Below are 26,045 nucleotides of genomic sequence, written 5' to 3'. Positions count from 1 at the left end.
GCAAAATGAAGAGAGTAAGCACATGGAAAACGCTCCTTACAAGGAGCTGTTTTATCTGCTGGCACGTTCTCCCAGAGGAAGTGATGAAATCGTGGCTGATTTTGGGTGGTTTGAGCAGGATGGACGAGGCACAGGCAGTGAGGTGGTGCCTCGGGGAAGCTGACCTGGTATTCCTGGTCCATCCAGAGATGGAATTCAGCTTTAATCCCAGAGCTGTTCAGCCCCTGGTTGCTCACGTAGGGCTGTTCTTTATATTAATGTGCTTCTCCTTTATTCAGGAAGTGTCTAATGGCGTTGGGGGGAGGGGAAACTCATTAGCTTCCTTCCTGAGTAATATAATTTTTATTTCCTGTTGTAGCAGCAGCCTCAGCCAAAAGCAACAGCCTAAAAAGTGTGTGGGGGAGGGTTGCCTGTGCAAAACATTCCCATCTCTGGAGTCAAATGCTGGTTACAAGGATTCTGAGACCTGTGGGCAGTTTTAAGATGCCCTTTGCAGTCAGATTTTGAACTTTCTGTCCTTTCTGCTTTGATTGTGGGGATGGAGGTGACTCAGAACTGCACTAATGGGAGCATTTGCATTTACCTTCCCCATCCTCCCATAGTCCTGAGACCCCCAGATGTCACCCCAAAAGCCTTCTCCCAGCTGCAGGTGCTGGTGAGACCTGTTTGGCCTGGCCAGGTTTGGGGTTTTTGGGGTGCCCTGAGTCTCCCTGCAGGTACCATGCAGATTTCTCTTCACATCCCAACCGTGGCACAACTGAAATTGGAAAACACCAAGCAGCCTTTCCTTGCCTCCTGTAATTTTGTCTTGGCACTGTGTTGCATCAAAAATGCTTTTTATTTTATTTTTTAAAACCTTGTTTCGTGCTTCAAAATAACCAATACACTCAAAACTGGAGTGCTTGAGGAGCACCACAGGAATGGGCACTGGTAGAGGTAAGGGTTGTTTGGGATGAGAAGGATTTAACAGTTACACTGAGAAAAGTAATAAGACACTCTTTGGTTTTAGGGGAGTTTTTTTACAGTGCTTTATTCAGTGTGCCTTTGTCATTGTCATGCTAAAAATGCACACAGTGTCCTGGGGATAAAGAAGGATTTTAAAAATAATTGAGAACCCTGTAGAAGTTCATTCCTGTGGCTGATAACAGTTTGTGATAGTGTTACCTCAGCCTGAGAGGTAAAAAATTATTTCCAACCTTTATATTGTATATATTTAAACTCAGATTTTGTCACCTTTCCACACATTGTACTGTGTTTTAGGGTGATTTTCCGTCTGAAAATTACAAGTTGTTTCATGCAGTCTGCTCTAGCTAGACTTTCACCAATCTGAGGTAGTTGTGCTAAATGTGAATTTTGCTGTGTACAATGCACAAAGTGTGCTGCAAACACAAGCTCATACGGGAATAGCAACAAACTGGGGCCACTAAGGCAAAAAATAACCACTTGATTGTCCTTCTGTACAAACTTTGCACCTTTCTCTTGGATTTTCAGTCTGGAGTGGTAATATTTTAATAATGCAGCAGATGAAATAGAGCTGGGTAAGAATGAAATACTCCAGACATTTTAAAGACAGATACCAAGTGGAGTGTATGGAAAGTAAGAACAGCCTCTGATGTATATGATCTTGATTTGTAAAACATCCATGCAAATGATAATCACAAGGAATGAGGAAAAAAGGGTGTTTTCTGGAAAACAGACCCTGGAAAGTCCCTTCCATGGAGTGGTTCTTGCAGGGAAAATCAAAAGTGTTTTCTGTTCATTTCACATGAAGCTGGAGGCACAAGGGACTTCAAGCATACAGGTGAGCAGCTCTAAGTTAATTGCAGGAGAGAAACTTCACCATCCCAGGAATCTGCAGTCCTTTCATCAGCACTTGCTCTGTGCAGGCTATTAGGGTAGATGAGGCAGTTAAATGAAGTATTACAATTATCCCCTGTTACCTGACACTTAAGTTTTGTCAGCTTTTGTAGGAAGCACTAATATCCCTCTCCTGGGACCCTCTGCCTGCAGAATCCTGCTTATTTTTGTGTGATGGGCTGCAGTCTCTACAGAATGAAAAGGCTGGAGTTGTTTGAGGGATAGGAAGGCTTAGAAATGGAAGTGGGGAAGAGGAAATGGTGGAATGGGGGAGCTTCAGAGTTCTGTGCCTTGGCTGCTGTTTAGAGCAATCCAAATAAAAGCCACATTTTCCTCCTCCTGGAAAATGCCTCTGTCGTAGTTTAGTATGGGGAGAATGGTTCAAATTGACTTCAGTTCTCATTTTCTCTTGTTTCCAGCCTGTACATTACATAGTTCTCATTCTGCTCTTTTAACCTGCAGCTTAAATTTAATTCCAAAGACATTGTGGGCTGGGGGCTGTTCAGGTGGCGCATGGGTGACTGCTGCTCTCCTGTAGATAATTCTTTCAAATAACAGAGCTAAACTGGATCTGTCTATCCTTTTCCTTCTCTAAGCCTCTCTGTGTTAGCTGAGGAGGAAGCCAGTTTTTTATATATAGTGAAATATGGATTATTGCAACCACTAAGTGCTCACATTAATCTCTGGTGTTTCGGGCCATCATGGACACAGTGCTGAGGTGAAGGTGACCCTGACAGGTCTGCACTCACAGACTCAGTCAGGGACCTTGGGAAAACAGGCTTGCTGTTGTTTTGGATCAGTGTAATGTGACCTGATTTATTTATATAAACAAGGGGGTTTATACCTGCTTTGCTTTTAACGGTTCCTTCACTGCAAAATGTGCATTTTTAGTGAAGATACATATACACATAATTCTCATTTAAACCCAGTCTGTTTCTATATGCAATCTGTGCATGTGTAAAACTGTTTATGAAGGCAATTTTTCATATCATATTCCTGGGTTTAGCTGATCTTTTTTTCTTTTCTCTTTTCTTTTTTTTTTTTTTTTTTTTTTTTTAATGAAGTGCAATGAAGAATTACATGGTGAAGCAGAAGTTTCAGCAATCATTCTTGCATCAGCTGAATTTTGAATCTTGTTCCTTGTATAACATAATGTCTTTAAAAATACACTGTCAGTTGCTGTTTTCTGTGTGGGTGACCCAGTAGTTCATGGACCAGGCAGGTGGAATGGCTGTGCATGGATCACCATCCCTTCAATGTCTGTGTGGGCACCACCTAAAAACCCGAATAATAACAAAGTAAGCAGAAGAATAAGATTTTAAAGATGTGCTTAAGAGCTGTAGGAGGTAGTTAACCCTGAAAGATTCAAGCTCTCATTATCACTGCTATGGATTTTCACACCACGGGGTGTAAAATAATTGGCTCCCTGAGGAGGAGCCACCTGAGACAGGTTCACCTGCTCTGCTGTGTGACTTGGGGACCAGTGAGTTTGGTCCTGTTTGGAGCCAGGATTTTTCCTGCCAGGGCTGTTTCTCCTTGCCCCAACCCTCACCAGCCCTGGGGTGCATGCTGGGCACTCACAGGCTTGGTTTTCTTGGATCTAGTTCCCAAAGAAATGAAAATTTGGCTGTTTGGTTTTTTTTTTCCAAAAGGACATCCAAAAACCATGTCCTTGGAGGACTGAGCTCTACTCTGCCTCTGCTGTCTGTGGAGAAGGGATGGATGGATGGATGGATGGATGGATGGATGATGGATGGAAATTCCTTGAATTCTGGTACCCCCTGGGGCAGGCTGGGGGGCTTCTGTTGCTCATTGACTACTCCTTGTAACTCCTTTATAGCAAATAATCACCAGCAGGAAAATGTGAGGTCTTCATAAGCACAGTGCCTAATTCTGGTTTAGCACTTAGAGGTGTTAACTCTCTGTTCAACAAGTTACATTTATCCAAAGATAGATATTCAGCTAACATGAGAAAAATGAGATACTTTAGAGGCTAGCTTTCCATGAGTTTTAAATTTGTCCTATTTTTTTCAAATGAACATGTACTTGTTAGAGAATTAAGTATTTATTCATCAGCACCTGCACACACAAGAAATACCATTGGTTTTAAAGCAATGAAATTCAGGCTAGAGATTCTAAAATGTGCATTGTGTTATGTGTTATGTTCCACTAATTCCAGTGGTAATGGAGCTAATGTTCAAATAAAACCCCCAAATGGATGCTTAGTAAGTCTGTGAAAATGGGCTGTCAGAATTACAGTGTTGTGAAGTCACATGTTTTCACATTTTAGGACAGAGGAATAATTTATGGAGCACAGTCTTGGAAAGCAGAGATGTGTACAATGGTTGGTGTCTTACTAAATGGTTATTAAAGAGGAATTTCATGACATGAAGGTCCAGAGGAGAACATGTGAATGAACAATTTTTCAGACTCTGGAGAATCAGAAAAACATTGTCATCATGAAGTAAATTGTGCAGTTAAGGTCCCTCTGAAGTAAAATTTATCTCTTTGTGCATATGACTTTTGCAGTCAGCTACATATGGAGACAAAAATCCGTTTTGAATTGTGAGGGAATTACTGAGGGGGTTTTGGTGTATTTTCCTTTCTGAAGCTGTGCATGTATTGCCAGCATTGCTGAATCACTCTCAGGCGACCTGAGGATAACCCCAAACCAGGCTACTTTGCATTTCATAATCAAATTTTAGTCTTTCAGCTCACAGCATATTTGTTCATTTGTTTCATAACTTGGAAAGGACAGAGAGATACAGAAAAACTTTCATCTTAATAATCACTGTATTCCTAAAATGGAAAAGCACTTGACTCATGTGGAGTGCTGGGCCATAAGAACTGGGATACAATACTCTGGCAATCTTAAAATCTTTGGAAAATAAAGTGGGTTTAACAATTAGATTAATTAAATGATTAAAAGACACTGTGCCAACCACTTAATTGCTAGGGGAAGTCGGGGTATGAGATAGTCTTGTCATACTAGTCCAATTAGCACAATTGTACCAACCATGAATTATCTGTAGAGCATGGAAAAAAATGGAAGAGTGTGTTGGGGAAGGAGGAGGAAAGGATGAGCAGCGATCATCCTCTTTGTGCAGCGTGGCGTGTCTTGAGCACAGGGAATATCTGGAATTTAAAAATCCAGCTGGAGACAGAACATGTGGGGGCTGAGGCATTCCCTGAGTGAGGAGGAGCATGTTCCCGGGGCAGGCAGGGGTCAAACCCTGGTCTGCAGTGGCCCTTGCTGTGATCCTGGAGGGAAGCAGGAGGAGAGCGGCGCGGGGAGCGTGCGGAGGATTCTGCGGCTGCCGAGCAAAAGCTGGCTCAGTCTCCAGGGAGTCTGGAGGAGGGGTGTAAGTGTCACTTCTGGAAAAGAAGTCATTTTGTTGAAATATCACTGCAACTCAGCTCCAGGCTTCAACAGCAGCAGCGTTTCGTGTCCTCAAGTGGCTTTTGATGTTGGCAGCGCGGTGGTTCCTGCTGGGGCTGACGGTGCTGCTGCAGCTCGGCAGGGACCTGGGCTGGGACCATCACCTGGTACCCAGACACACTGGGCAGCACAGCCCTGGGCATCCACCTCGAAGGAGTGCCCTCACCCTCACAGGAAACAGGCTGAAAGCATCGTTTGAGCTATCGCTTCTGAATCTTCATGAAGAACTTCCCTGGAATGGGCTGCCCAGGGGGTGTGGAGTCACCGTCCCCGGAGGGGTTGAACAAAGCCTGCGCCAGGGTTTAGTTGATGGGGAGGTGTGAGGTCCTAGCTGGGACTTGGTGGGCTCAGAGCTCTTTTCAGCCTGGCTCATTCTGTGATTCTCCAGCTGGGGAAAGCTGGGTATTCTGCTTTTCAGTACAGGTCTGTTTTGGAAAAAAATAACCCAGAAGAATGGGCAGAAATTCAAAAGAATGTCATAGGTTTATTTCCATACCTACAACACAAATTACTCTTGCACCTTTTTGTCAGTGAACAGTTCACTGATACCTATTCAGACTGCTGATTTTATTAACTTCCGGGCCATAATGAAGGTTTCTTTTAAATAACTTTTCTTTATAACCATAATTTTGAGAAAACCTTGTCTGGAAGTTATGTTCTAAATAATCCAAGAAGCAGCAGCTGAGATACAGGATGAAAATGCTGTCTTTTAACAGGAATTTGAAGTCCTTTTATTCACTGATAACAAAGCTTTCCTCAAAAATAATTTATATTTCAACCCAGTACCCAGTTTTTAGCACTGTAATGAAATTTTTCTGTCTCAGCTAAGCATGATGAAATCCCAGACTGGGCACTGGGATACAAACTGTGATCCCACTTCAGATATTTGTTGGAGTGAGGTGGCTTTGGGGCTAGAATTATTTCAGGGGGAGGAAGGATGGATGAAGTCTCAGAGGGCACCTTCATCATCATCATCACCATCATCAACAACAACAGATCTTCCTTCCCTAACTGACCACGTCTGCTGGTGCAACCCTTTTTGTGTTCTCGAGAAAAAGGATCAAATGTAGTTTTTTTAATATCTACACTGATGGCATCGTTATTTTTATTGTTCTTTATTACCCATAAATAAGATGGAATGAAGAGAAATAAAATAGCAGAATCCAGATGAAACCATAGGGAGCTGGGATTGGAGGAAAACTGAGAAATTGTAAGGAATGACCTTCCACAATTACAGTTCTTAGACTTGTGCGGTCACGTGAATGCCTCCCTGTTACACAACACAAATTAAGCAGTTTAGACAAATATATATCAGTGGAGCTACGCCAGGGTTTAATTAGGTCTCATGATCCAGATCTTTTGAATTACCTGCCTCTTTCAGTGTGATGAATCCACCTTTTTTGGGCATGACCTTCCAGTCTGTGTTGAGTAAACCAAGGCTGCTTAATCTGGGGGTTTTGGTTCCTTGGTGTACAGCCACGTGTTCAAAGGCTTTGTAAAAGGCACACAGACTTATTTAAAGTATTTGAAATGTTATTTATTTTGTTGTTCAGAGTGATGAGTAGTTTTATGTTCCATCTTGAAGAAAACAACGAGGTTGCTAGTGGTTAGTCAATGTAGTTCCTTTAATACTTCTTTATTTTGTGATGGGTGCAAATAGGGCAGGTCTGTTACAGGAACCAGCTGGTGTCTTAGAAAGACTTGGTAAATTACAAGTTGAAGTGTTTACAAAATGAAATTTGGTGTTTTTTTATGGTACTGGCTGCAGTATGCCTGGCACTCAAAGCTATCAATGACCAGAAATTAAACTTGTGGTAGTATGACTGGAAATAGTAATTATCCATCATTTGTCTTTCCAGAAAAAAAACCCCCAGCAACCTAGAACTACATTTAAATTCCTTACTTCCCATAATTTCCTAAGTTAATGTACCAAATATTTATCCCCTGCCCCCAGAAAAGGAGAAAAGAAAAAAAAAAAGAAAGCAGCAATTGTTTAAGTTTTGATATTTTCTGCTTTTCCTTCTGACTGTGCTGCTCTCACCAGCATTTCAAACATGGTTGTGGTTTCCTGCATTGTCCTTCACATTCCACATTCACTGTTCAGTTTGCTTCATTAGCCCAATACCAGTGTATATAAAAATACTCTGAGATGTTGATCCTTTCTGCTCTAGTTCAGCTGATTGTGTCTGTACCTCCCATGGCAGAATATCTTTGTCTGGAGATGCCATGCTTCGGTTGCTTGTAGGAATGTATGAAAATATAATAATCCTAAATTATAAGAGTAGATTTAGGGCTGACATGGAGAAGGGTGAGGGGATGAGGCAACTGGGTGTCTTAACATTTTTATTTGTAGGGTCCAACTCCTCCCCTCCATCATCCAGTAGATTACATCATTTCCCATCAGTGAGACTTCTTAAAAACAGAACTCCCCCCTGAGTGGACAAATTTAGTAACATGTGGTAAACGTTGAATTAAAATAAGGAAGTTTTAGTGTAAGCAAAGTACCTGAAACTGAATGTCTTGGTGAAGGAAAGAGCCAGGTGAAGGTTTTTATAAAGTCAAGTAATTTCTTTGTAGTATTTTTTGGTTCCAAGTGAAATTCTTTGTAAGCTTCCCTCATCAGTCACTTCTTGGGATGGCCTCAAAAAATGAGCATTGCAGGTTTATCTCTGGATTTTAATGCTTCAGATAATGTACTAGAAGAATAGCTAAATTATTTTTCTTTACCTTTTATTTACTTTGGGATTTCTTTATTATAAAATCTATCCTAAACCTTAGCTAGTTTTATGAGTTACTATAATAATCTATTTTTGCATTGCCAAGAGTAGCTTGGGTAGAGAAGGAATGACCATAATAACTTTCACTCAAGTACAGTTTTAATTAATAAGTGTAAATTATTATAAATTCATTAGTATAAATTCATTATTTTAGCTACAAAAGCAAATACAGATTTCCATTTTTAAGGAGGTAAGCTACTGTACAAGGAGTTTATACCATCTAAATTTTCCGATTTCATCTTTTTATGAAAAGCTGGGAAAGCAATTTGCAAATATTTAAAATGTCAAACTAATGGAAGTATAAATGATGAACAACTTGTAACGCATGCAAAAGGAGGCCATGGTTTGCTATGGGACTGTGGAAAAAGAATGAATAATTCATCAGGATAGAATAAATAAGAATATTTCCATGCAGCAGTTGCAGGTTTGTTTATTGATCTACCTGGTAGAAGTTCTTAAAAGATTCATTACTTAGCACAAGCTAGAAAATGTAATATACCCAAAACACTGAAAATACTTTATTTCTGGCTTTGGGACTTCATTGCCCATCAGGGAAGAAAATCCCAAACAAACATGAAAACAGAAAAAAACCCTAGTGCATTGCATAATGAAGGGTAGAAAGGGAGGTTTCTGTAACACTGAGAGTGTAACTGCAGAATTCTGAGGGTTGTGGAACAGCACTGCAGCTGTCAGAAGCACTGCCCTGCTGCTGTGGCCATGAGACTCTGAGTTCTCCCTTCCCTCTCACAGGGGCAGAGCAGGGGGCTTGCCAAGCTGGTGGGACCTGGGAGGGCCAGACACTGAAAATCCACTGAAATCCACTAAAAATCCACTAAAAATCAAACCTACAGCACATCGAGTCCCTCCCTGCCAGTTCCTAGTGATTCACCAGGAGCAGGGCTGGGTTCCTCTGGTGTCAGTGCCAGGGGAGATACAGAAACAGGGGGAAAACCCCACCTCTGTGAGTCAATTATGAAAGTGTTATTTTTAGGTGTATTTCTTACAAAGCCTTTTTAGGCCAGCAGATGGCTAACAGTTATAACTTTAATCCTTTTCTCTGTTCATTCTGGAATAGTCATTATTTCTCCCTCCCCCTCTCTTTTTAAACTAAATTTGCTGGTGTTTTTTTTAAAGAATAATTTTCAAAGTGGGGAAGAGCATGAGCTCTCAGCAGCAGGGTGCTGTATCCTTGAGGGAGCTCTTCATCCCAAGGGGCTGTTCCCTCCCCTGTGACCCCAAGGACCTGGCAGGGGGACACATCCCATGGCCAGTGGCACGTGGTGCTGAAATAAAACCCAGCAGTGCCCCTTTAATGGGCTGCTCCTCCCTGGTCAGCCACTGCAGCTCAGGCTCTTTGGGGCATTTGGAGATGCTCAGGCTTTTAACATCATTGATTTTCTCCCATCACTGGTGCTGCTGTTGTCATCCTTCATCCAGAAAACCTGCACCTGTATTAGTGCATCCAGCATGCCCCACTCAGACTGTGCCTCTCATGGGTTTATTGCACATTGATGCTTAAAGAGCTCATATTTCCTTAAAAAAAAAAAAAACCCAAGCAGCAGCAAACCAACAGCTTTTTCCCCTGTTTTCCTTTGGAAATGGAGGTGAGACGAAAATAATTATTTGACATGAGTGGCAGTGGCTGGTAGAGCACCACCTTTTTTGGCCACAGCTTCCCTGGCTGTTCTGGCTGCTTTGTGGTGGCCTCTCCCTGCATGATTTGTGGTTATAATTCCAAAGTGTTTGCTGCATCCAGCTCACCTGGCTGGCTTTCCCTGTCAGCTGCAATTCCACAGTGTTTCAGCACTGATCCTTGCATAGATAATACCCTTTATTAGAGGATTTTTTCATGAATCAAAGCCTTGCACTCATTTTGAAATCCAGCATCTTTTGCAGACTTTATATTTCAGTGATACATTCCAGACTTTTCCAAGGAACATTGAGCCTGGATGCTAAATATGTTACTGCTAGTTGCTCAGAACTTTAATTCTAAAACACAGCTTAAGCCATGAAGAAATCTGTGGTGATTAACTGAATGTTTCTTTTCTGCTTGGTTGAAAAAGGTCATCCCTCCTTTTGTGCCAGTTTTCAGATCTTTCCAGCATCATTCTTTCCTTTCCTAGGTATTGTGCCAAACACCTGGAAATACAATTTCCAGATCTGCATCTTTAGGGTATCGAGTGTGAGTGCACAATAAATAGAGTGATAATTTAATATCTGTGTGTTTTGCAGGGCAGGCTTTGGCAGGCCATTAGTAACCTGCCAGTGGCTGTGGGAGCATTCTGTGTGCTCCAGTCCTTTCACCCAAGATTTTGAGCATTTGTAGGTGATTCAGCCTCACACTGTACAGAAACACATTGTAGGAAGGAAGAATGCTACAAATTAAAAGTAATTGAGGTTGCAACACATGACAACAGAAGCAGTTTGGCTTCTCTTTTCTGTGACAATCTCCTGCATGTAAATTGCCAGGAGCAATATTCTTTACTCACTTATTCCAGCTGAAGGATTTGCAAAGGTAACTAATTTCATCCTCTGATTCACTCCTTAGAAATCCCTTTTTTCTTTTCCCTTCCAAAAACGTAACCTGAATTCTTCTAATTTGTCATGGAGGTTATTTTTGGGGTTGGTAAAATCTTGAGCATTACCAGCAGAATCATGAGCATCCCTTCTTGTGCTGTTTATAACAGAGCCCTGTTTTGAAGCTTGTTGTTGTTCTGGAAAAATATTATGGGCTGCTGAAATTATCTTTAAAGTGCTTAGAAATTGCTGATAAAATGCATAAATTACTTTCTTTATGCTCTTTGTATATCCTTGTGCATGTGTGAGACTGTTCATACATATAAGACAAGAAGTATGCAAGTTGCATTCACATTGGTGCATGTAGAGACACTCAAGATACAAAATTTTTTAAATTCACTTAGTCTAATTGGCCTGTGCAATCTCTGGCACCCTTCCCCTCAAAATACATTTGTTATTTCAACAAATCATGGTACTTGTATAGACAAAAGGCTGAACAATTTTAATTTACTTTCAGATGAAACAATGGCATAATGACATATCCAGAGAATTACTTTCTGCACTTTGGTCAGGTTTGGGGTTTTTTTGGGGGGAGTTTAATGCCTACCATGCAATGACAAAGGTTTATTCTCCCTTTGTTCTTTTCAGAGTGCTGCAGCAGCTCCCAGCCCAGTGCTAGGAAACATTCCCCCAGGAGATGGCATGCCAGTAGGTCCAGTACCACCGGGGTTTTTTCAGGTATTCAGAAAAAAATTATGATTACAGGAATTTTAGGATAGAAAATCCTCTGTAATACTGTTTGCAAGTCTGTAGAAAAGGTCCTGTTCTGAACTATGTCTCACTGTGTGGTAAAATATTTGAGAGTTTATTTTTAAACAGAAGTGGACAGGTGGGAAGGAAGGGACCTGACTGACGAATATTTAATTTATGAAGTAGTAGAGCACAGAACAAGAAATGGTGCCAGGTTTTTAGCAGAGATTGAAAATGCTTGAGTACAATATTAAAATAATTTCTTATGTTAATATACATAACATTCCTTGGAGATTTTAAAGTTAGAACGTTGCTGGTTGTGTTCAGCTCTGTGCTAAAGCCATGGGCCAGATTCCTGAGCTTCGGTGGGAATTCAGCCTGGGCAATGCAGAGTGTCCCACTGAGCATTGCCCTGCACCTTGAAGGCCTCAACCCCAGTGCCTAAAAAGGTGAAGTCAGGGATTTAGACCATGTGCTGCTTCTGTTCAGGTTTGTCCTACCTGGAGCTGAACAGACATTTAGCACTTTGAGCAGTGGCAGCACAGGATATGATGGTGGGAGAAATGACATTTTAGTGCAAGCTCAGCGTGGTGTTTGTGACCTGGCTGCACTGCTCCCAGGCTGGGCTTATATCTCCTCCCCACCAAAACTCAGTTGTTTTCCTCCACAGGGGCAAACTGAGGCTTGATTTGTAATCCATGAATGAAAAGACACTTGGAAGTGAAGTGGAAAATATCTGGCTGCCGCTAGTCACAAAATTCTCGGGAGCTGGCAGAACTCATTAATTAATTTATTTCTGCTTTTAGTGCTTTGAGCAGCTGGTTAGGTGGGATCTTCTGCACAAAATTTTTGTTTTAATTTTTAGATTATATCAATATTTCACATTTTTTTTAATTTTTTTTTTTTTTTTTACTTCAGCCTCCCACTTCAGTTATGATGTCAGAGGAATTAACTTTTTTTGTTATTGTCTCTGATGACTACTAAGATGGGGAAGGGGCACAGATAGGACAAGTGTGTGAAGTACAGAGGAGAGAGTAACTATTTTAAAGGTTTTGCAGAAGGAGGATGTGGGAGTTTTGTTTTTAGAAGTGTGAATAGACTTCTAGCCACTCCAGATCTTTGAAGATGTAAGAAAGACAATCTGATAGAAAGTTGAGTGTGGGTAAAGTCTCATTGTATGCCAGTATCTGTCTTGAGTCTGACTTGAAGCCACAACATCACCCTGATCTTTTTACGAGGCCTGAGAGTGAAGAGGAGCATTTTCCAAGGCATTATTAATTCTTGCTGTAGCTGTGTGCTTAAGAATACATGTAAGCTTGGAAATCAGGCGTGGCAGTGGGTGCATTGATGTGTTTGGGAGCAATCCCAGCGAGGGGAGCTAAGCCAAAATCCAGAGGGTTCCCTGCCAGTGGGAGGCTGAGGTGTGTCAGTGAGGCTGTGAGTGCAGACAGCCCTGCTGCTGTGAAAGGCAGGTGGAATCACAGGCAAGAAAGGGAAACTCCTGGTGAAAACCTCCTCCTTCCTTCATGGGCGCTGCTGCTCTGCTAGGCCTTTACCTGCACAGGCTGCTCCTCCATCCTCTCCTGCAATTCCTCTGATCTCAGAGTAAAACAAACCACAGACAACAGGCTCATCTGTCTCGGTCTGAGAGCTGGCAACCCTCATTCTGGGGAGCTGAGACCTGCCCCTCACTCCCAGATTATGACAGCAAAATATTTGTTCTCCGGACTCAGTCCACATGGGCTGGGCAGGAGAGAGGCGCTTGTGTCTGTATTTATTGCACTGAGACTTTAGCATTTTAATTCCTTTAGCCCGAAATGTGTCAGGAAGGTCACCCTGGAATGATGAGGGTGCCCCTGTTGTTGCTTTCAGGAGTTGTTTGGGTTGGGCTGAGCTGAAGCTGCTGACAGCCAGCACCTGCCAGCTCTGCTCGCAGAACTCAGCGGTCACGGATGATTTAAAGTAATTCCTTCCCTCTTGCAGTCGTGTTTTGGGTGGATGCTGAGCACTCACAGGGATATAAGCAAGGTGGGATCATTGCTGCTGCAGTGGGTTCTTGTCAGAGCACGGCAATGTCACAGTCCAGGGAGGGAAATGTGCTGGGAGTGAAGAAACAGCAACAGGCATTGCTTTTGGTTGGCATTGCCAACCTCTAACATGATGTTTGAGACATTTATTTTTTATGGAAGAAAAGAAATATATTTATTTTTTAAAAAATAATGCAGTCTGCTAATATAGTGTACCTCTACTACAGTATAGTGGAGGTAGAGTAGTACAGGAGAATTGTTGTTTCTGTGACAGTATGTGGTAAAACTCTGCTCTTTGTAAAATGAGGTTTACTCATGCAGGTAGACCATTAGCACTGATGTTAATTAGCAACCTGTGGCACTTCATGCCTGATCTACAGAGGCAGAGGTTCTGCAGCCAGCAGCTGAATTTGTCTTGTGTCCCTCTGTAGGTGTACTTTAATACTTCAGTTCAGGTGAGGGGTGGTTGTAACTGCAGTGCTGACTGTTCAGAAAAATAGCACAGTGCAGGGAAGGTGGCAGAGTTGTACACAGCTATTGTCATCAAATAAATCAGGTTTTGGGGTTTTGTTTGTTTGTGGGTTTTTTTCATTTTCAGTGGAAATTGTTTGCAGCGTCAAAAGGGAAATTTGAAAAGTCAGTGTTTATATGGAGTTAGCATGTGCCTCAGTTTCCTCCACTGGTCTGCTCGTGTTTGAATGTAGCTTTAAGGTCATATACATTTTGTCTTCATCTCCTCTCAGTCTGAGCAGCAGTGAGACTCTGGAAGTAACTCGGTGTGAAACAGAAAGTGAACCCATTCTTGGGTCATTAGCAGCAGCAGCAATTCAATGTGTGGGGCACAAGAGTTCTGCCATACAGGACTGCTTAACTCCAAATACTATAACCCAAACCCAAGCTGCTTTGGGCAACAGAACTAATGAACCCATACTAGATTGCATAAAGGTGAGATGAATTTATTTATACATGTCTGAAATGCCTAACCAGCCCCAGCCTGAGTCTGGAAATACCTCATCCTTTTCCAGCTTTCCCATCTGTAACATCCTGGAATGCAGCTAAGATATGAGGAAGGCACTTAGCTACTGTGATAATAAAATAAAGTCATGTGGGACATTTTCTGAGTAATTTTAAGACATTTTTAGTCCATGTCATTTGTTAGTTTCTTCATATGGCCAGTCATGGATATCAGCGTGACCTGCTCTTTGTCCCTGGTTCTGGAGCCCTCTCTGACCCTGACAAAGTAACTGAGCAGCTGAAAGACTGGATAAGATCATAATAAATAACAATTACCTCTGGGTCTAATGTTAGTGGGTGTATATAATGTCAGCAGCCACAGCTTTACACAAGGCTCTCACAAACTCATTTACAGTGAGTTAAATCTTCTGCTTGTGATCAAAGGTTCAGGTCATAGAATTCAGAGACTTTCAGGTTTCCACATCCAGTCTTGCAGGTGCAACTGCTGCTCTTCAGGTACTGAGGACCATTTGCATCCTGCTCCTCACTGATATTTTAAGGCAGCTAAACAACTGGAGAGATGCTACATTTGTGTTTTTGCAGACAGTTTATTTGATCCTTGTGGACAGTGCTGGTGTTAGTAAGAAAATGAGGAGAGGCCAGAGGGAAGTTTGGGAGCATGTGTCCATTGAGGTGTTTGGAGTTTTTAAACAGAATGTAAACTATCAATTTCACAGGATTTTTTTTTTTACCTTTTAGTTAAATTTCCAGTTTTAGCACTCCTAAATGCAGAGTTTAAAACAGATCAGCATAGAATTGTTTGGAAGGTACCTTAAAGCCACTCGTGTTCCAAACCCAGCCGTGGGCAGGGGCACCTTTCACTCCAAGTTCTCCAAGTTCCTGCCACCCAGCACTGGCCAGAGTCTGACCCTGGCTGCTGCTTTTGCACTGCAATTAGGAGAAACACTTAAATTAGGTTTGATTAAACCCCAGTTGTCCTCTGCTCCTCTATTCCGTGGCTGTGCAAAGGTTTGGCTGTGTGAGGAGTGTGAGTGGCTTTAGAGGAACTCACCTGAGAGACCCTGCTGGGAGTTGTAGGGGAAGCAGCTTGTTCTACAATAGACATTTCATTTGTTTAATTTGGTAATTCTGTTAAAAGTCAAATTCTAACACTTGTCTGTACCTTTTCACACATAAGTGAAGCACCCTTTCTTTTAAACACATTACTTTTTTCAGCACATTTGTTAAAATCTCTTCCAGTGCAGCTTACCACTAAACATTATTTCCGTGGTGCCTAGTGTTTTCTAAAAGTTTTTCAAGTGGTTGGCTTCGTTCACCAACTCCAGATCACCAGATAAACTTGGAATGGCATGGGAGAGAAGTGTCGACACCATGTTTGAAATACAAATGTTACATATTCCTCTTATATAAAGGAAAAAAAAAACCCAAACCAGCTCAAACCCAGCCCTGCAAAGTAATGTGAGCCTGTCTTGCCATCTAGTGGCAGCTGCTCGTGCTCATTTTACCTCAATCCATACTATTCTCAAGTATTATTTTTAGCCTTGTTTGCCATAGTAGAGCTGACCTAATGCTTCAGGAGAGCATTATTACAGTAAGGCACATGAGCAAAAAGGACTTTATTTTCCTGCCTAGCATTACTATTTGAGATATAAATATATATCTCAAGTAGTAAAGTTAGGCAGGAAAATAAATACAAATGTGTATATAGCTATATATACATATAAAAACATTTATGTTGGTTATATATGAGTATATAACAAATATATATCTACCATATGTAAATAAATATAAATCAAAGTTTATAACTTAGTTAAATGAGAATAAGCAAAGCCGGCAAATTAAAAAATAGTAACATGCATCTCCTGCATTTTGAAACAGAAATGTTGAACTACTTACACATGAAAAGAAAATGGATTTGTAAGGCACAGTGTAAGGCTGTAAAATATCTCTGTAATTTACTGTTTTAGTTCATAGATAATATTGACTGTATTTACAGTAAAGTCATGGCATGACACAGCGTTAAAAAATAAGAGTTTGTATTCCAGGCCCAATAAATGCAGCATTTGGTTACAGCAGTTACAGGAAGGAAGACAAGGAGGGATGAATCCCCCAGCACCCCTTTAAAGGCATTTTGGAGTGAATTGTCCACTGGGGTTGTTATTTGTTCAGGGAAGGAGGAATCCCTGTTCCAGCTGTGGAATGTCACAGCGGCTCAGCCTGGACCGTGCAGAACCAGCGCCTGTATCTCTGTCAGACCAAAAACTTCTTGTTTCTTTGTGAGCCCCTTGGAACTCTTTCAGCTCTCCCCTTCACGCTCATACAGTCTCCTGGTTTCCCAGGGTTTTCCATACTTTTATCTCCTGCCTTCCAGCAGCCACTCCTCGTTATCTGTCCCAGGATCCATCACCCATCTCCCGGTGCTGATCCTCCTCCCGCGTTCCCCGTTTTTGCAGCATCGCCTTTTCTGTGAAACTGAGGCGGTTACACACCTTCTGCAGAAGGGCAGAATTAGCTGGATTTGGCACATGTTCACACTCAGCCTCAATTCCAGGGCAGCAGGTGGGGCAGTTGAAGGGGAAGGAGTGAAAAGTTAAAGATTCCGAGCAGGGCAGGTACAGGGAAGTGCCAGAAGCTTGAGAACCATCCTGGCTGGTGAAAACATGGTGATGGGAGAGTGGAACATCACCAGGGCTGTACGTGCACCTTGCAAGCCAAGACAGCAGCTTTGCTAGCCTGGAGAAACCTTGAAAATAACATTTTTAAGGGGGTCTTTTCCCCTCTGACTTTATATAATTCATGCTGATAGGAAGAGCTTTATTGTATTTTTGGAATGTCTGTGGTTTGTCAGTGCACCTACCCCAGTAGAGCAGTCTGGGAATACTCAGAATCATAAAATTTTAGGTCTAATTCTTTGCAGAATTGGCATATGTGCATTTTTGTCCTCAGCAGTATCAGACTGCATTTTACAATATTCACTTTTTTGAAATTATTTTGACTTGTTGCACTATGTGAGAGGGCATTATCATCTAGAAAGATCTATAAGTAGTTTGTGGTTTTCTTCTGTTTGGGTTCCTTTCCCTAAATACCATCAATAAAGTCAACTTCTAAAAAGTAAAGTTATCCAGGATCTGCTGGCCTCAATAATTCCACCCTGCAGTTGTGGCAAATGCTTTTACTGCCCATAAGTGTTGGAAGAAATTAAAACTGCTCAACTTGAGGAATTAATAAGCTATTCCAAAGTATCAGCTGTGTGTCATAATCACATTTATCAATCTGGGGAAAATGCTTTCAGTCATCTGTCTGGATGATGTCTAAGTTCTAAAAATGAAGGAATTTTTATTTTGAGGGTTTTTAAGGTGATACATCTTTGATGTTTTGGCTTGTCATGTTTGAAATACTCTGTTTTCCCTTCTATCTGCATTTAATAAAATTAATATTAAAACTATTTACCCAATTTAAAATTAATATAAGTAATAAGTCTTACAAAATTTGAATTTCTTAAAAAAATTCATTTAAGTTTCATGTGCAGAACTTACCCACTTTCTCTCACAATTATGAAATCTTGAGCTTCAGATAATTATTTTCTCCACAAAGTGACACAGATGTAATGACAGTGCAATTCCTACAGATCATCTGAAAGCAGACCTGGCTTTCAGCGTCTCAGACAAATGTTTACCTGGGGATCAAACGTTTTGTTTGTGGCTTTTCTACTTGGTTTTGTTTGTTTCTTTATTTCTTTTAAGTGTGGAATTGTGTTTTCATTTTTCCACAGCAAACAAGGTGTGTGTTGCAGTGTCCTTCCACGTGGTGTTCCTTGACCAGGGATAAAACATTACATTTACTGAAAAAGCTGGTATTGCTGTAACTTGGAATTTTGAGTGTGGAAGCAGCTCTTCAGTTTAGGAAAAAAAATATTGCTCTTATTTGAATTAAATCAGATCTCTTACTGTTGCTATTTATAAGTTGTCCGTCTGCTCTTAGGAAACCATAAATCCAGGAATTATTTTTTAGGGATCTTTTTCTGAAACAGTAAAGAACTTGGTCATGGAAATGGATTTGTTCATGAGGAAGGGCCAGTGTAGAGAGAAATCCTCTCTCAGTGCTGAGAATAACACATTTTTATGAAAATAACATAGATAAAGTCGTCTGCTTTGGTTTGCACTGGTAGACTGCAAGATGTGCAGTGTACAACCCAAATTTCATTTCTGAAATATTTCAGAACAAAATAATTTCGGCTTTAATCCTGGTTAAAACTAAAATGTGTTAATGAAGAGTGTCCTGAAACTTGAGTGATTGTTGCTGCTGAGGGAGATGCCAAGGAAAAAAAAATCACAGAGGAAAGTAAAAAATAAAAAGCAATGAAATGAAAAATTACTTGTAGATACATTATTTACTCTTATAGAAAAATGAAATAACAATGGCCAGCTTATTTTTTATCATTTGGATACTAATACTAATAATCATAACAATAAGTGATGCCAAACCTTTTAGCCCAGACTAGAGTCTGAAAACAAAAAAGGTGAGGATTAATTGTATTTGACACAGAATGTGTAACTTGGCAACTGATTTTTAAACAGAGAGGAGAGCAAAGATTTTTGGTTTGTTTCACTTGTGGTCATTTAGAACTTTGAAATGGATGGAAAGATTGGGTCATTTTCAGAATTACCAGAGGAAATGCGACCTTGTCTCTTGCAGCTTGAACTGTTTTCCAGTACTTGCACCTCAAGTAGCAGCACAATTAATTTAAGATCACTTGTAGTGTATACAAATAAGGTCTGTGGTTCCATTTTCAGCTGCTAGGATAAGTGGTGTTTACATTTGTTCTGTAGGTGGCTGAGTTATAAAAATCAATTATTGCTATTTTGGTCCTTCTCCACACCAAGTGTGAAGCTGTGTCTCACCATGTGATTTTTAATTTGTGGTCAATGCATTTATGGTTAATTAAGTCTCAATAGGAGTTTTAAATATTCAGGATTGCTTCTCTGGGCTGTGGATTATTGTAAATTTTACAAATTTATGTGAGACAAAATGTGATTGATAAATGTAAAGGTATGAGGAAAAACAGGATAAAAATGTCAGTGCAAGAAACCTGTATGTGGAAGGAAGGAAATTACACTCCCAGCTTTTGGAAGAGAAGTAAGATTAAGGAAACAATAAATTTATTGAAGTATGTCATGCTCAGTAGAACACCACTCTCTGAATTCCTTATTTCACCACTATGAGGTGGAAGTGAAAACTGATCCACATCATATTTTACAGTCTCCTGGACAACTAAAAAAGAGAGTAAGAACTACAAGACTGGCAGAGAAACATCTCAGCCTCTGTGCCTTTATGGCATCAGTTTCCTGCTGGATCCTTTCTGTAAAATCACTTTTCCTGGCACCAAAATGTGGGCAGTGAGGCCGTTGTGCTTCAACATTGCTCTCTCAAACACTTTCCCAGTGAAAAACTTATTTTCTGTTGTGTTGAGAACCAAGAAAAATATAGTATTTTGGAAGGTTTTGATGTTGCACAGCATACACACTTCTCAGACCTGCATGAAACACGCTGGTTATGGATACCCTTTGCTGTCCCTGTGCACAGATGGATTATTCTTGAGCAGAGAGATAACAAAAAAGTGCTGCAACTTTTGGCACCATCATTCCAGTGCCTGAACCTGCCTTTCTTTAAAGTACTTTTAACAATTCGACATGCAATGTTGCTGTCAGAGCAGGAAGGTTATTAAATTTAACATTTCACATCCTGATTTTATTTTGTATCATCTCTATTATTCTAACATTCCAGTGATTTCGTCCTTTTAGGTTTTTGGGCTTTTGTTTGTAAACTTCCACTGTAAGTTGGTAAATGTAGATATTCTGCAGTGACTAGACAAAAGGTTTTTCCTTCCTGGCTTCTTTTTCACCCAGTTTAGTAGAAGGTTCTTCTTCCTTTGCTCTCAGCTGCAGGATTGGCAGCCTTCAGGATCCTTCTTGTGATGCCAGATTAGTGAATTTATACCTGTGGGAAGGAATTACAACATATTTCTGTTAACAGATATTGGTGGCATCTTCATCTCAGCATTGGCTTAGATCTGGCTTGCTTGCCTGTTTATTTGTTTTATTCACTTTTGGGGTTTTTTTTCCCTTGGTTATTTGCATTTGGTTGGGATTTGTCATGAGTTTGGGAGTTTTCCCCTTTGTTTTTGTGGTTGCTTGTTTGGTTTTGCCTTGTGTTTCAGTTTTCACTTTGAGGGATTTTTCAGGAGGTTTTGTTTTTGTTTGTGTAGGTTTGCTTTTTAATTGGGTTGGGTATGTGTTGTTTGGTTGGTTGTTGGTTTTTTTGTTTTGTGTTGTTTGTTGGGTTGCTTGGGTTTTGCTGGTTTTTTTTGTCTGGTTGGGAGTTTTTATTTGGTTTTTTGTTTTGTTTGTTGTTTTCTTTGGGAAGGTTGTTTGTCTTTTGGGGTTTTTGTTTTGTTTGTTGTTATTGTTGCTGGTTGTTTGTTTGTTTACTTGTTTTGGAGTGTTTTCTTCTGCTTTTCCTGACACCTTATTTGTCTGCCAGTTCTTGAAGTCCATTGGAGAGGTTGATTTTAGTCCCTCTGTCTTCTGACTACCCCACAGCTGAAGTTGCCTGCTGCATTATTGAGTATTTTTCAAGCTTACCCCCAAGACAAATAAAGGCTCTGTCCTCCTGAAAATTTAGTGTGAGCATCCATTTAAGGTGCATTTAAAATGCTGAGTTTTAGGCTGAGAAAATAGGCACAAATGTCCAAGTCTTCAGCATGCAAACATTTCATTTTCACCTTCAGAAACAAGATGTGAGTGACCAGTTGAAGGTCTGTGGGCACTGGTTTTAGTTTAGTGCCAGTATTCTGAGCCCAGCGAGTTCAGGGGTGTTGGTGCTGCAGGAGAAGGGAAGAAGAATTTGCCAAGAATCGAGGAGAGAGGGATGCCTGCTGTAAGAAATGGAAGCCCAGAGTGGTTCCTCCCTTATGGACTTTCCAGCAATTCCTAATTAAAAAAAAAAAAAAAAAAAGAGTAGGAAATTATAGTAAAACTAGTTCAGAGACTAATGCCAGGTGTATTGGAAATTACAAGGGAGGTGGTGAATGAACAACATGGCACAAAGATTCTGCTGCTTGAGTTTGTGTCTGTCAGAATCTGGTGCTCAGTAATGTGTGTGGGGACTTTAAAACCACTCCACTGTCATGAAAAGCTGAGAGTATTTAATATATTTTCATTAAAATGTTGGACAGAATTTCTTTGTTGTCTTGAAACATCATGGTGGAACCTTTTTGTGGACAAATAATATATGCAATACACCATATAGTGTATGCAATATATTGGTAGTGCAGGGGGAGAAGTTCAGTCACTGACACAAAAATGAGAATATTTAAGTTTGTAATGGTTACATTTTTGTCGAAAACCAAACCATAGGAACTACTTGAAATCTGCTTGTCACTGATTGCAGTTCTACCTGAGCGTGAGGGGAATACATAGATACACGAATATTTGCAGTATATAATCCTTGTAAGCTTTGGAAGGAGTAGGTTTTTTATTACTATTGCATATTAGTAGGCTGGTTCTGCTCATTAAACATGGCTGAATTCAGAGACAATGCAGGTTTCCCTTTTCTGAGCTACACAGCTGTAAATAAAGTTGAGTTTCATTTGCTGGGGGACACAAGTCAAACCCAAGGTCCTCACTGGAGTGGCTGCACTTGGTTGACCTCTGTGGAAATGGTTGAAATTCTAATTTCCTGACACTTCTACTGTTTCACAAGGGCCTCATCACATGCACAGCCCTTTCATTTTCTTATCAGAGGTTCTCACCATCAGAGAATGCACAAAGGAGCCTCCCTCTTCTACAGCAGATAATTTCAAGTATCTTTTCATTAATCTATTCACAATTGTTATTGAACTTTCTTCTCCAGTTTGTAAACCCTCTGTACTTTAAATTGCTTTCTGGCACTACTTTGAGTGTGTGTTTATGTAGGTTACATTATTTCAGCTTTCATCTGATTCCAGGATGTGAAAGGTTTCATTAATTTATTGATGTAAGATCATAGGAAAAATACCAGTAGTAATTATTGGTAAAATAATTGCAGTTTCTCTGCTAGCTACTGCTAGACTAAATCAGTCTTTTTGTCCCTGTGCTCAGACACAGCATACTTTTATCTCTTCATTTTCTTCTGGAGCTGTAGGTGCTCCTGCTTGCCAAAGCCATCCTCTTCATCTTCTGTTTAGTCAGATATTTGTGCCTTTTTCATGTAGATTTGCCACCCATCTTTTTATATTTCTAGGCTATTGCCACACTTTGGGGTGGATTGAGCTGAGAAGTTAAATGTTTTTGCTGCCAGTACCACTTATTATTTGGAGGCCTGGCCTTGTCTGTGGGCTGTGAGGTAGCTCTGGGGTAGCCAGGAGCCACCAGAACCTCTCAAGGTGTGGATGGTGTGCCAGATTTGGGTATAAATTCGGGGGTGAGAGAGGAGATCCAGTGTGTGAGCAGGGAGGAATGGCAGGAGTGCAGCACTGAATTGACATGGCAACTGAAACCAGCAAAATTCTAAATGTTTGCAAAATGACCTGGGAGTCTGTGCCCCCACAGGGTAAATTTTGTGTTGCTTTTCACTGTGTTATGAAGAAGTGAATGAAAAGTATTTGTGAATTATTTTGATCTTCCTTACCACTGAACTCTCCCAAGAACACTTTTGTTTTCTATTCCAAAATTCCTGTCTTTGCCCCTTCTCTAGTGGACAGTACAGATTCTGATTATGGTTTATTCTTTACTATTAAAGCATTAAGTTTTTTATATTCTGCACTTAAAAGTGCTGAAACAAATTGTTAAATAATTTATCCTGATAGATGGGTTGGCCAAGAATCTCTGAATTTCTCTAGTACTGCTAAACCTTGTGGGACAATGTCCACAGCTCTCCGTGGGAGTGTTCAGGCTGGATGGGTGTGAGCGTGGCAGTGGTACAAAGTGGGATACAGAATATGAGTGGGATTATTCAGCAGTGTTTCTTTCTCTCCCTGCAGCCTTTCATGTCCCCCCGGTACCCTGGAGGCCCAAGGCCACCTCTCAGAATACCCAACCAGGTAAGGCTGATCCCTGATGCTCTGCTGGACATGCAAATTGCATTTATTCCACAGTAAATATAGGGATTATTGGTCTCATGAAGTGCTCTGTGGCTCCTCCAGACACTCTCAGAACTTTCTAAAAGCACTGAATTCCCAATTTTCCCTCATCTCCATCTAAGGATGTGCAAGGATGAGTAATGAGCTGCTGTTCGTCAGCAGGGACCTTTTCTGGCCCATCTGTGAGAAGAGGGTTCTGGAAGTAGAGAACATTTGTGTTTTCAAGTTCTCCCATAGTGCAGATAGAGGAGGAGAAAGAGTTGTCAGCAGATGAAAAGTTAAAGACAAGCAGACAGGAAAACATCAGTGGAGCTCAGAGAGGAAAACTAGGTCATTTACAATATTGGGAAAGGTAGAAAGGATAAATGGAGCAGGTAGTTTGGTTCAACTTTGGTTTCCCGGACTGCCTTTCCATTGTCACACTAAACCCCAGCCTATTTCTGGCTATTTTTTTTTTTATTTGTGTAACTCAGTTTCAACAAATTTGTCATTACTTTTGACACACTGTTACCAGAAGTGAGGAAATCGTAATTTCAGTGAGCTGGATGTATCAGGTGTTAAGACTTGTCCAGGTGTACCTGGTGATGTTTGGGATCAGGTAAAGCTACCTGTACCAGGGCTACTTTCTCACCAGGGCCCTGGGGGACTTAGTTAACCTCGATGAAGTGATCATCTGTGCAGTGCCATTAGTACTGCACCTAATATCTGATAACATTTTACTGCTGTAACTCAGTGCATTCCTGATTTTTGCACTTCCCAGTACTGTTTTAGCCAGAGGTGTCTGAGCCCCTGAGCCCGGGGTTTGGGTTTCACACCCTCTGTGCCTGAGCTCAGTGAATCCTGGCAGGTGGGATGTGGTGGCTGGAGGTGCTGCCAGCCTGCAGGTTGGGTTTCACAAGTGTTTTTGTCTGCACACTGGGGTATTTTCATTCCAGGGTGGAAGATAATCATATAATCCCAGTGAACTGCAGCTCTTGCTGCATTCACATTATGCCAAATTCATTAATTGCTGCTTTAGCAGCACTGACATTACTCAAGGGCAGGGTGTGGGAGCAATAAACTGTTGTGGTGCAGCTTTAAGGGCCAAATTTTGATTAGGTGGTAGTTTGGTCCTGGGGTTGTGGAAAGGGTCCCTGCCCATGGCAGAGGGGTTGGAAGGAGATGAGCTTTAAGGTCTCTTCCAACCCAAACCATTCTGACATTCTGCTCACTCAGGATACATTTCTACTGAAAGTGTGATGGTGCTTTGAAATGCTAAATAGCACCTCATGGATCAGCTACAAAGATCCATTCATAAAAGTGCTTTTCTGCTTGACCCAGCTGCAGGTAAAATCCTGTAAAAATGAGCTTTAAACCTAATTCAGCAAACCCAGAGGGCAGATTAATGTGGGAATTTAAAAGCACATTAACTCCTGACTCAGAGGAAACATCCAGGAATTAGGAATGAAACGTGTGCGCTGTGTCTTTAGCATGAATTTGCAGTCATGCTGTGGTTTTATGCTGTGTTTTCCCTGCCTCAGGCCCTCGGAGGTGTCCCGGGGAGTCAGCCCCTCCTGCCCAGCGGGATGGACCCCACACGGCAGCAGGGTGAGTGTGGGACCCCTCCACAGTGCTCATCATCATGGGGCTTTTCTCTTAATTAGAAAGAGATCATTCATTAAAAGTACCTGTGGAAGGTGATTGTGTCTTGCATCATTCAATCAGCTGTGTATTGCATATGTAAATACAATGTGTTTTGTGTTTTGTTTGCAGGTCATCCAAACATGGGAGGGCCAATGCAGAGGATGACTCCTCCGAGGGGAATGGTGCCATTAGGACCACAGGTATTTCCCACAGAGGGGTTATCCTTAGTGACAGGCCTAGACTTAGTCTATATTCTGTGTCTTTGCTTAGCTTGGAGATTCCCAGGGCTGGTTTTGCTAATCCCTTTTTAAAACAAACTTCCTGTTTCACAGAAAAAAAAGTGTTCTAAATTTCAGCTGTACAAAATTGAAATGAAAAATCTGTCATTTTCGTTAATATTTGGGATGAAAAGAAGAATCCCTTCACTTGCTTTCTTAAGAAAAGTGTGTGTTGTAATCAAAGACTGACACTGGGCAAGGCAGACCAGGAGTGGAGTAGGTGTTTCCTCCTCCTCCTCACTGATTATGCTGTTTAGGAGGAAAATATTAATACAAGGCAGACCAGGAGTGGAGTAGGTGTTTCCTCCTCCTCCTCACTGATTATGTTGTTTAGGAGAAAAATATTAAAACCCTCTAATTTTGCCAAAAATATCTTTCCAAATTCTGCAGACTTTTTCTTTCATCCGCTGTTGATCTAAATTTTGGCACATGACCCTCTAACTTAGCCAAAAATATCTCCCCAAATTCTGCAAACTTTTTCTTTCATCCTCTGTTGATCTAAATTTTGGCACATACAGCAGAGATTTTAGTGTGAAGTGAGATGTCCAGGCTACCATTTGTCCCCATGTCCACCCTGAGCATCTCTGTGGCTCTGTCCCAGAGGGACAAGCAGGGGACAGGCAGTCCTGGTGCACCCTGGAGCACAAATCCAACACACAAATCCTGGGTTTTTCCAGCCCTCCA

General features: G+C 41.1%; 1 protein-coding gene across 6 annotated transcripts in view; it reads left to right on the top strand.

The window, feature by feature from the left end:
* Positions 1–26,045, top strand: part of SSBP2 (single stranded DNA binding protein 2) — a 125,116-nt gene that overhangs the window by 80,964 nt on the left and 18,107 nt on the right. For 4 of the 6 annotated variants that reach the window (XR_005954273.1, XM_041426646.1, XM_041426651.1 and 1 more), the window contains exons 5-8: positions 11,239–11,328; positions 23,362–23,421; positions 24,981–25,047; positions 25,213–25,283. Coding sequence is in view for 5 of the 6 variants with exons in the window: in XM_041426646.1 (XP_041282580.1) it covers positions 11,239–11,328; positions 23,362–23,421; positions 24,981–25,047; positions 25,213–25,283 (288 nt within the window). In the remaining variant the exon portion in view is untranslated. The remainder of the gene's footprint in view (positions 1–11,238; positions 11,329–23,361; positions 23,422–24,980; positions 25,048–25,212; positions 25,284–26,045) is intronic. The other 2 variants (XM_041426650.1, XM_041426649.1) reach the window with 1 other exon arrangement.

The sequence above is a fragment of the Onychostruthus taczanowskii genome, unplaced genomic scaffold (assembly GCF_017590055.1).
Source record: "Onychostruthus taczanowskii isolate IOZ18803 unplaced genomic scaffold, ASM1759005v1 scaffold92, whole genome shotgun sequence".
Lineage (NCBI taxonomy): Eukaryota > Metazoa > Chordata > Aves > Passeriformes > Passeridae > Onychostruthus > Onychostruthus taczanowskii.
The sequence above is the reverse complement of the archived record's forward strand: the minus strand, read 5'-3'. Positions and strand labels throughout refer to the sequence as shown.